The following is an 11,445-nucleotide window of genomic DNA, read 5'->3' as shown; positions in this document are numbered from 1 at the left end:
TGCATTTCTCTTAACATTTTGATGTGTTTTAATAATAATAATAGCTTGCATTTATATAGCGCTTTTCAAGGCACCCAAAGCCAGGAATGTGCTTCAGTACATGAAGCTGTAGTGAAGCAAGGAAGGACTCTTAAATTTGGGAATGGTCGGACTATAAAAAGCTAAACCATGGCAGTGAGGGATAACTTCTTTTCCAGAGCTGTGAACTCTGTCACCCTCCTGTATGTGCATGCATTAAAACACCAGAGACATGACATGTGACTGCATAATGACAATACAAGTTGAATCCTAAAATCATAGATAGATAGATAGATAGATAGATAGATAGATAGATAGATAGATAGATAGACTCTAAATGCTGAGATTAGCTAATAATGTATAATGATCTACCCTATACTATATTGGCTAAACTGACAAACTTGCTGCTGAAGCTGCAAGGCCTCTGTGTAAGAGCACGGAAGCATCAGGACATTCAAACGTGTTTTTATTGTACTCCTAAATTAAAACTAGGTTTAATTCAAAAACACGGTGTCACACTCCAGTATAAACAGATCCTTTTGGAGTGTACATTCAATAACAGGGCAGTGAGATTGATTTCTGCAAAACCTTTAACAAACATTTCTAGAGTGTCTGATTTCCCTGATTGTGAAGCTGCTCTCAAACGCATCTTTGGGTGTTTACAAAACTTTCCGTTTTCTTTTTTTTTTTTTCTTTGAAGGTCGTGGCGCCGATGATCGTTTCCGTTTAAAGCTGCGTGTGAAGGTAATGTTTTCATCGCTAACATGACCTGTGTGCAGCTTACAAACAACAGACGTTAACGGACTCACAGCTAGAACTGGGAGCTCGGGACGAAGGAGGCTTACAGTAATTGTTTATCCGCAATTTAGTAGTTTACGTTTGTTTGCGCAGAGTCCCGGAAGAGCAGCATCTGTATCGTCTTTTAATTTTCATTTGCACTTTAGAGGCAAGTTACAATTGCAAATGCAAATCAAAGCTTTTAATTTTGTGTTGTGTATATCGACTAACAGCTGTATTCTTTTATTTGTGCCTGTAATAGTGATTCATTGGCATTAAGTATATATACAGAAGAAAGTACTAAGAAGAAACGGGTTGCACTCATGTCTCGGCATGAGCAGGAAATAGAGAGAGAATTGTGGTTGCTAAGGTCTTGGTATATGTATTGGTGCCATACAGACTAGCACGATGTGCAGCAATTCTTTGGTTCTTCTGGTCTTCTTTCCCGTTTGGATTTTCAGTTTCTGCCATTTTGTGTTCAGTACTATAGCTGGTACATATGGTTAAGAACAAAAAGTATTCTTAATAGTTTTTTAGTAAAATATTTTATTTGGTTAATTTTTAGGGTTATTTTCAAGGACCAGTTAACTCTGAGATTTCAACTTTTGTTTTCTGTGTTCTCTGGTCTGTGTTTTACCCAAGTGTCAAACTTATTATTTTAGTTTCCACACATAAGAGGATATAATCAGATGTGGATGTGAATTCAGCAGCATGGATCAGCGTGAGGACAGAGAGGAGGGAGTCCCTCCCTCTAAAACCACTCTGTGTGGGGAACATGAGAGCCAGACCAAAGCTCAGAGGTGAGATGACCATCTCTAACTGTCCATGACTCTTCTCCACGTCACAGCTCAGCACTCACATCACTGCTCCATCATTATTCACAGGAATCAACATCGACCTGAACCTGATCCAAGCTGTGTGTCATTAAAGAGCGACAACTCCAAGGGTTTTATTACTGATTTTAAAGAAGGAAGATGTTCTGCTGTAGAGAGGTAATCAATATATACTGTGCTTTGACAAAATACTTGTCTCCTTCTTGATTCTTTTTTTTTTTTTGTATTTGTCACACTGAAATTTTTCAGATCACCAAATAAATATTATTTTCAGACAAAGATAACCCGAGTAAATATAAAATGCTGTTTTTAAATAGTTATTTTATTTATTTAGGGAGAAAAATATTTATCCAAACGTAGTTGCCAAATGAAAAAAAAAGACTTGCCCCTCAGGAAATCATCACATGGTGGGGCTAGGTTTCACAGCAGGTTCACCCAAAACCTTGGCTGATTGTGACCTACACCCGTTTTCACACCTTGGCTTGTGTGATTAGGTAGAGGATCAACAGGGGGTTCATGACCCCCTTGGGGGACACTCTGGTAGGACTTAAATCTAGGACTCTCCACCATTTGACCTTAGAACTGAAGAAGCTTCTCGGATGAGAGGTGAAATGGCTTCAAGCAACTTAAAGAAGTCCAGAAGCTTTTCTTCTCAAGCTCTTTAAACTACCATGACCTGGATGGCTGAGAACCTTCTCAGACAAACATTGTAAGATTGCTGATTTGATTATGGTCTGCTCCAATTTCATGCCAGCGTATTCTCAGGCAGATACTCAGATACTGAACCCCAAATTGTTAGGGTTTGAATGTGTGTTAATTTAGATAAAAAGCACATAGGTAGAAAAAACATGGGTGTGAAAGTGGCATGTTGCATGAAAGGTTTTAAGTGCTCAAGTAGAGTAGAAAAATCACTAGCTCAGGGCCTCTACCAGAGACGTGGGAGCTTGAAGGTCCTGTGCAATATCTTAGTAGTTGCAACGACAGCACTATTCTGGACAGAGATCACAGATGTTGTTCCTGGAATCTGTTGCAGCTAATTGCTCCCACTTTTGTTTGTTCATTGCCCAGAGTGCTGTAATTACTGTTGCCTTGACCTCCCACAACTTCTCTAACTCTTCTTTCAGTCCTCTCACTAGCTACAGTATACTGTTCTGTTTGCCATCTGTCTTAAAGATATTGAATGCCGGATGACTAATAACCAACTCCAGTTAAGCAGTGATGAAACTGCTTCACTGGAACAATTTACTATGGTCGTAAATCTAGACACACAGTTTTCAGCAATTTAGGTTGTCTTACTTGTATCTTAGGTCTCACCGAAAATACTTTTTTTTTTTTTTACTGTAGCCTTGATTTGACAAGCAAATTCATTCATTTTCTTTGATAAGTTAAGACTGTTTAAATATGGTTGCTAAATAATTTTTGTTATTTACTACTACTTACAAAATCTGTGTCATTACTCAACAGATGGGACCAAGAGAGCTCAGAGTCTCCCAGTAGCAAGTCTACCCAGCAGCATCACTTGGACTCCATATTTATGGTCTGTACAACAACTACATTTGCATGTTTTACATATTCTGCACACAGCCCTCTCCATGCTGCACTCTGTAGACCAGTGAACTGTGTCCAGCATGGATCTGATATTTGGCTCCATAATTTCAGTTTGATTCCATGATATTAGTCTGATTTGGTCATTCATATAGTATTCTGTTCCAGTTGCTGGAGGACAACATCATCACTTTTGTCAAGAGTGAGCTGAAGAATATCCAGATGGTTCTCAATCCAGATTACCCAGAATGCCTAAAGAGTCAGAGAGAGGATGGTGAAGAGCTGGAGAGTGAGGCTAGAGAGCAGATAAGAACCAGCAGAGAGGCATTTATGAAGATCACACTGAACTTCCTGAGGAAAATGAAGCAGGAGAAGCTGGCTGACTATCTGCAAAACAGTAAGATGATTTCTTAAAACATGTGAGCTGCTAGATGTAATGAATGTTTACTAGTGTCTCAAGAAAAGGATCAACATGTAGTCATTCTAGAGGACCAACATACTCATGTCTACATTTGTTTTATTCAGAACATGCTGCAGTTTGTCAACGTGCACTTAAATTTAGCCTGAGAGAGAAGTTCCAGTGTGTGTTTGAAGGGACTCCCAAAGCAGGAAACCCAATCCTTCTGAATCAGATCTACACAGAGCTCTACATCACAGAGGGAGGGATTACAGAGGTCAGTCGTGAACATGAGATCAGACAGATTGAAACAGCATCCATGACACCTGATAGACCAGAAACAACAATCAAACTAGTAGATCTCTTTAAAGCCTCACATGCAAGGAAACAACCAGTCAGAACAGTGCTGACAAAGGGAGTGGCTGGCATTGGGAAAACAGTCTTAACACAGAAGTTCACTCTGGACTGGGCTGAAGGCAAAGCCAACCAGGACATCCAGTTCATATTTCCATTCAATTTCAGAGAGCTGAATGTGCTGAAAGAGAAAAGGTTCAGCTTGGTGGAACTTGTTCATCACTTCTTTACTGAAACCAAAGAAGCAGGAATCTGCAGCTTTGAAGACTTCCAGGCTGTGTTCATCTTTGATGGTCTGGATGAGTGTCAACTTCCTCTGGACTTCCACAACACTGATGTCCTAAATGACCCTCGAAAGTCCACCTCAGTGGATGTGCTGTTTATAAACCTCATCAGGGGGAAGCTGCTTCCCTCTTCTCACCTCTGGATAACCACACGACCTGCAGCAGCTAATCAGATTCCTCCTGAATGTATTGACATGGTGACAGACATCAGAGGATTCACTGACACACAGAAGGAGGAGTACTTCAGGAAGAGGTTCAGAGATGAGGAACAGGCCTCTAGGATCATCTTCCACATCAAGACATCACGAAGCCTCCACATCATGTGTCACATCCCAGTCTTCTGCTGGATCATTGCTACAGTTCTGGAGGATGTGTTGAAAACCAGAGAGAGAGGAGAGCTGCCCAAAAACCTGACTGAGATGTACATCCACTTCCTGGTCATCCAGGCCAAAGTGAAGAAAGTCAAATATGATGGAGGAGCTGAGACAGATCTCCACTGGAGTCCAGAAAGCAGGACGATGATTGAGTCTTTGGGAAAACTGGCTTTTGATCAGCTGCAGAAAGGAAACCTGATCTTCTATGAATCAGACCTGACAGAGTGTGGCATCGATATCGCAGCAGCCTCAGTGTACTCAGGAGTGTTCACACAGATCTTTAGAGAGGAGAGAGGACTGTACCAGAAAAAAGTTTTTTGTTTCCTTCATCTGAGTGTTCAGGAGTTTCTGGCTGCTCTTCATGTCCATCTGATGTTCTTCCACTCTGGAGTCAGTCTTCTGGAAGTACAAGAAGCAACATCCAGGTTTTCTGAAACAACAAAAGAAACACGTTTCTACAAGAATGCTGTAAAAAAGGCTTTGAAGGATCCATATGGACACTGGGATTTGTTCCTCCGCTTCCTCCTGGGTCTTTCACTGCAAACCAGTCAGACTCTCCTACAAGGCCTGCTGACACAGACAGTAAGTGCCTCACAGACCAATCAGACAGTAGTCCAATACATCAAGGAGAAGCTCAGTCAAAATCTGTCTGCAGAGAAAAGCATTAACCTGTTCCACTGTCTGAATGAACTGAATGATCGCGCTCTAGTCAAGGAGATCCAATGGTACTTGAGATCAGGACGTCTCTCTGCAGATAAACTGTCTCCTGCTCAGTGGTCAGCTCTGGTCTTCATCTTACTCTCATCAGAAAAAGATTTGGATGTGTTTGACCTGAAGAAATACTCTGCTTCAGAGAAGGCTTTTCTGAGGCTGCTGCCAGTGATCAAAGCCTCCAACAAAGCTCTGTAAGTAAATATGTGTTCATCCCTTTTTAACCTTAAATTGTAATGATGCAATAGTCAGTATGTCTGTGAAGGTTCGCAGTCATCCAGGTCATTGTAGTGTAAGGAGCTTGGAAAGAAAAGCGTCTGGAATTCTTTAAGTTGCTTGAAGATGTTTCACCTCTCATCCGAGAAGTTCTTCAGTCCTAGGGTCAAATGGTGGAGAATCCCCGATGTAAGCCCTGTGTCTTCAAGCAACTTAAAAAAGTCCAGCCGCTTTTCTTTCCAAGCTCATTACATGCAATAGTAATTTTTCTTGTTCAATATCAATAAATAAGTGATTTCATTTGATCACAAATATTTTTTTTTTTCCAGACTGAATCTCTGTAACCTCTCAGAGAGCAGCTGTGAAGTCTTGTCCTCAGTTCTCACCTCACAATCCTGCAGTCTGAGAGAACTGGACCTGAGCAGCAATGACCTGCAGGATTCAGGATTGAAGCTTCTATCTACAGTACTAGAAAGTCCATATTGTAAGCTGCAAAGTCTCAGGTGAGGTCAAATGATATACTGCATTGTTGCTGCCTCCTGTTTGAGAAAGCTTAGATAATTGTTGCAGATTCTAAGTTAGAATCAATCTTTAAAAATGAATTAAGTATTTCTAAATCTAGTAGCTCCTCATGGTTTTATTTTTCAGATTGACTTCCTGTTACTTAACAGAGAGAAGCTGTGAAGCTCTGTCCTCAGTTTTCATCTCCCAGTCTTTTCGTCTGAGAGAGCTGGACCTCAGTAACAATGACCTGAAAGATTCCGGTGGAATTCTACTGTCTGCTGGATTGAAAAATCCACACTGTACACTGAAAAGTCTCAGGTCAGGATTCAGACATTACCACTGATTATGTACCCCTCTTGAGTCGATGGACACGCCAGTGCATCGAAATCAAATGACCAATTTAAGATGACATAGCAGCCAAGTTTCCCATTGAAAGTGCAGACTTCAAACTACATACCATTTATTTTTAACCTGTAGCACTGTAGACTCACTGTAGGCTCCCCTCTTTAATAATTTAGTTTTATTGATTTATTTGGTAACACTTTATAATAATGTCACATTGTTAAACATTAGTAAGCTATTAGCAATGTAGGAGCAAGTCATTTGTGTATCATTGCATCTTTTTAATATGACATTTATAAATACAGATGTTTATTCATCTGTTACTCTTGTACCATTGTGTAACTCAAGTGTGTACTAATGTAATTCCTTATTAGTAGGCTTGAGGAGCCGTCAGTTGAACTAAAACTGTTGATCTAGCATTCTGAGAAAGATTGGAAAGAGGGATCATATGTTATCTTGTCTCTATTTTTTACATGTCAAATTAGAATTTAATTTAAAAGCTTTCTCCTCACATTCATAGTGTTGGATAATTACTCCCCATCAAATCTTTAAGACCAGTTAGGATTCAGGAAATATACTTTTACTACTTTTAAGATTAGGCTTCATCATTTCCTTTTTGATAAACATATAGTTAGGACTGGATCAGGTGACTCTGAATCTTCTTAGTTAACTAGTTTAGGTTGCTGCGGCTTCCTGTGATACAATGAACAGGGTTCTTGCTTCCATTACCAGCCAGTACTCTAAGCCTGACTGTCCTGATGTTCTCTCTAATGTTGTAGGCTCTTATCTTACATTGTGAAGCAATCTGAGACAATTTTTGTCATCTGTTGGAATTGTCACTTTATAAATAATGCTAAATTTAACTGAATAGATCAAGTGCATTATGTCTGTAAAACAAAAAAGAAAAAAGTATTCAGAGTTTTCATAATTTTATGTTGAGAAACTTTTTCTTAGCAGCTGCTTCACTAAGATTCTCTTTTTATACCCAGTAACGATATTGACCTGTTGCCAGATTAGCTGCAAAATCTTCCTTGAGCTGTTTCTTATTAGTACCACTTACTTTTACAACCTTTTGTTGCCCTTGTTCCAACTTTTTTGAGCTGTCTTGTTGCCTTTAATTTCAAAATGAGCTAATATTTTTCATGAAATAGTAAAATGTCTCTTTTGAAACATTTAATATATTTCTGAGTTCTATTTTTAAAAAGTATAGTTTTATGAGTTTTGTAAATCATTGCATTATGTTTTAATTTAAAACCTTGAATTAATTATACTATGTGTCTGTAGTCTTTCAGGCTGTCTTATTGCAGAGAGAGGCTGCATTTCTCTGGCTTCAGCCCTGAGCTCCAACCCCTCCCATCTGGGAGAGCTTGACCTGAGCTACAATCATCCAGGAGAATCAGGAATGAAGCTGCTTTCAGATGGACTGAAGGATCCACTCTGGAGACTGGAAACACTCAGGTACAGAAGGAATGCCTAATGCGGGAGGACAGGTGTTTTTACCTTCAGTATCAAAAAAATAAATTGCTGCAGCCTCAATATACAAACATCAAAGAGGTAGATTATTTAAACAAGATGCTCTTTCATTCAGAAAGTTACTTAAAATAATCAGCTTTGTGATTTAAAATTTTTTTTTCTGCCTTTCACTATTTGTGTGTGTGTGTGTGTGTGTGTGTGTGTGTGTGTGTGTGTTAGTATATCCTGTTATATTGCACCACACTGTGACATTAATAAAAAATAGCTCTAAATATATATTTTAAAAACATCTTTATCTTTTACAATCACACTCCTTTGCGTCCCAGTAATGTTTATGCCAGGGTACTAAGAGGAGAGTCCATCTGTTAGTTGAACATTGGATTCAGGAAGAGTCCTTATTGTGAAACACTGAACCAGCTTTTTATCCTCTCAAGGATATTCGAGGGTGCCCAACCAGTCTTCAAGTGTTTTGTGACAGGGTCCTTAGGGGTGTCTTGTGGGGGGGTAATTCATGAGTATGGTGTGTGGTCCATTGTTACAGGCTATGTAGCCCTTGGCAACCATAGCGAGAGCTTGGTTTATATTGCCGAAAGTCAGGTGGATTAATTTCTGGTGGGCGTTGGACTCAACCAGGGCTACCCTTTGTCACCAATTGAGTTTTTTTCTTTTGGCTTCACCGGTTAGTGAACTTCAGCTTGCACTGGAGCTACTGAGACTCTTTAAACGAGTGTAAAATGGTGTGAGTGAGAATCAGCACTTCTAAGCAGAGAAGTTTAAGAATCTTTGGGTCTTGTTCCAAAGTTAGGGTAGGGGGAGTTAAAATAAGACTGACAGATTGGTCTGCCCTAATCAATCTGGTGTGATGAAGAGAAAGTTGAGCATAAAAGCAAAGCTGTAGATTTACTGGTCTGTCTATGTTCGTACACTCACCTACAGACTGGTGTCTTGGATACAAGTGTCAGAAATGAGTTTCTGGCTGGGCTCTCCTAACCTCTTTTTTGGGGTTAGGAATTTGGTCATTAAAGAGAGAATAATAGTAGAGCTGCTACTTTTCCATATCCAAAGGAGCCAGTTGAGGTGGTTTGTGAATCTGGGGCCTGTTGTTAAAAAAAGAAAGGGTGCTATAAAATGACAAACATGACCCTATCACAACTCTTTTGAGATCTCACTTCCAACAAAAATGCCATTTTTTTTAAGTGGCAGACTCCCAGTTTGAACAGTGAATGTTTTCTTTGTTCTATTGTAATAAGACATTTAAGTTTATGAGGTTTGCTAATCACTGCATTACATTTTATGCACTATATGCAGATTGTTCTGCTGGTCCCAACTTTTTTTGGAATGTGGGATGAATAAGTCTCCTTGTGGATTAAGACTTTTAAAATGGAAAGAAGTAACATTTCATGTGATGTCAATGTTATGTTGATGTGTCCTTGTCAAAAGAATGTGCTGGTCTGACCCCCTCCTCCTTTTAGGGTGGAGCCTTCAGGAGAACAATGGTTGAGACCAGGTCTGAGGAAGTGTAAGTGTGTTTTAATGTGATTCATGAAAACAAAGCAGCTCACATTCAACCATCTTCAAACTGTCACATCACTCATTCACATCTCTGATGTCAGGAGTCATCATCAAAGTGTCAATCAATGAACAGATGATGGATCAATAACTGCAGCTGGATTGTGTTTGTTCTCTCCATCAGATTCCTGTCAACTCACAATCGACACAAACACAGTAAACAGAAACCTCAAACTGTCTGACTGCAACAGTAAGGTGACACATGTGGAGGAGGTTCAGTCATATCCTGATCATCCAGACAGATTTGATTACTGGCCTCAGCTGCTTTGCAGAGATGGTCTGACTGGTCGCTGTTACTGGGAGGTCGAGTGGAAAGGACTGGCTTACATATCAGTGAGTTACAGAAGAATCGAAAGGAAAGGAGATAGTAGAGACTGTACCTTTGGATTTAATGAAAAGTCCTGGAGTCTGAGCTGCTGTGATGACGGCCCTCCTTCTGTCAGTCACAATAAGAAAGTAACATTTATCTCCTCCTCCTCCTCCTCCTCCTCTGTCTCTAACAGAGTAGCCGTGTATGTGGACTGTCCTGCTGGCACTCTGTCCTTCTACAGAGTCTCCTCTGACACTCTGATCCACCTCCACACCTTCAACACCACATTCACTGAACCTCTTTATCCTGGGTTTAGAGTCTGGCTTTCTGGTTCCTCAGTGTGTCTGTGCTGAGTTGAGTGTAAAGAGAAACACTCTGACTGTTGAATAGATAGTTCAGTCTATACATGTCTGTCTCTTTCACCCAGAAACACATTTTCAGAATCCGTTATTTTGTTCCTGTACAGTTTTCTAGTTTTATTGTTATTTTGTCAGTATCAGAATTTGACCCAATGTCAGATTATAGTGAGACTTTCCTGTTTCATCAGAAGAGAAAATTTCTCTCTTCTCTGAGTTTAGATTATGATCAACATTCACTGAAGCTCCAATGAAACCAGCATTTTCTTTAACTCTGAAAGAAAAATATGATCTCTTGATACTCACTGCTGGTTAAAAAATGAACTATATTCTCATATTCATGTCAGGCTCTCATTTAATATGTAGAACGTTCCTTCATTTACTTTCTGTGGTATAGAACTGGTTACATGTATAACCCTGATGTTAACCTTGGTCTCATGTTGAGTAAACATCACCTACAGACCTGTAAGTAGGAGAGCTGAACCCATTTTCCATGTTTTTATCTTGTTTGTAAGTAAGCATTTTTTATGTTAATTAAATTTAATTTAATAAATTAAATAAATTAAATTTTATTTATATATCACACCTGTTTTAATATTTTTTTTTTTCAAATAATTGTACTGATAACTGTTTTCAACCACACTGATATAGATTTATATTCATACTGTTAACACTGGACTGTTAATACCATGAAAGTATCAGAATCAGAGCCCTCTAGTGGTCACTGTCAGTAACTACAACTCTGTATACAATAACACCGACATTATGAACTCTATGAGACTCTATGAGAAGTTAATGGAGGCAATCTTGTTTTCCTCTTGTTTCCCTCACTAACATCAGCTGTGTGCAGCTTGGCTTTAACAGAAATAGCAGAAAATAGTCAGTTGATAATCAGCAGCTGAACTCCTCTCAAAAATACTGCATCATAAACTCGTCTCCAACAGGAACTAACACTTATTGGTAAAGATATTAAGATACAAATTTGAACTTCTTGATTTCACAGACAGTGTCTGGTAGAGGAGGAAGCTGTCCTTCATGCCTGCCCTGTCTGATTACTGTATGCTTTATATTACTTTTGAGTGTTATTTGAACAATCACACATGTTGGAACCTTTTCAGTTTCCTTTAATCAGAAATGCTGTTCAAGTATAGACAGTAGATGCTTATATATGATGTCTCAAAGGGGACTAAACAACAAGAGTACCTCCTGTTCAAACTGATACCTAGAAAACTTCAGTTATTTTGGACTGGATAAGTTTTATCTGTGTGGGTCAGAGAGAGGTCCAGGATATGTTTAGCCTAGCATAGCACAAACACCAGAAAGAGGGGAAGGCTGTTATCCAAGTTTAGAAATAGTAAGTGTTCTAAGTGTTAACAGGTCAC

At 39.3% G+C, this 11,445-nt stretch overlaps 1 protein-coding gene across 5 annotated transcripts in view; it reads left to right on the top strand.

Moving 5' to 3' along the window:
- The first annotated feature begins 629 nt into the window (after positions 1–629).
- Positions 630–11,445, top strand: part of LOC100710998 (NACHT, LRR and PYD domains-containing protein 3) — a 34,891-nt gene continuing 24,075 nt past the window's right edge. Inside the window, exons 1-11 of one of the 5 annotated variants that reach the window (XM_019352193.2) lie at positions 630–762; positions 1,458–1,595; positions 1,680–1,787; positions 3,093–3,165; positions 3,342–3,570; positions 3,699–5,487; positions 5,839–6,012; positions 6,158–6,331; positions 7,640–7,813; positions 9,301–9,347; positions 9,522–10,616. In XM_019352193.2, coding sequence (XP_019207738.1) covers positions 1,507–1,595; positions 1,680–1,787; positions 3,093–3,165; positions 3,342–3,570; positions 3,699–5,487; positions 5,839–6,012; positions 6,158–6,331; positions 7,640–7,813; positions 9,301–9,347; positions 9,522–10,060 — 3,396 coding nt within the window. In that variant the 5' untranslated portion in view covers positions 630–762; positions 1,458–1,506 and the 3' untranslated portion in view covers positions 10,061–10,616. Of the gene's footprint in view, positions 965–1,437; positions 1,596–1,679; positions 1,788–3,092; positions 3,166–3,341; positions 3,571–3,698; positions 5,488–5,838; positions 6,013–6,157; positions 6,332–7,639; positions 7,814–9,300; positions 9,348–9,521; positions 10,617–11,445 lie in introns of those variants that run through there. The other 4 variants (XM_025902717.1, XM_025902719.1, XM_025902718.1 and 1 more) reach the window with 4 other exon arrangements.

The sequence above is a fragment of the Oreochromis niloticus genome, linkage group LG23 (assembly GCF_001858045.2).
Source record: "Oreochromis niloticus isolate F11D_XX linkage group LG23, O_niloticus_UMD_NMBU, whole genome shotgun sequence".
NCBI lineage: Eukaryota > Metazoa > Chordata > Actinopteri > Cichliformes > Cichlidae > Oreochromis > Oreochromis niloticus.
Note: the sequence above shows the minus strand (reverse complement) of the source record. Positions and strands in the feature narration are given on the sequence as shown.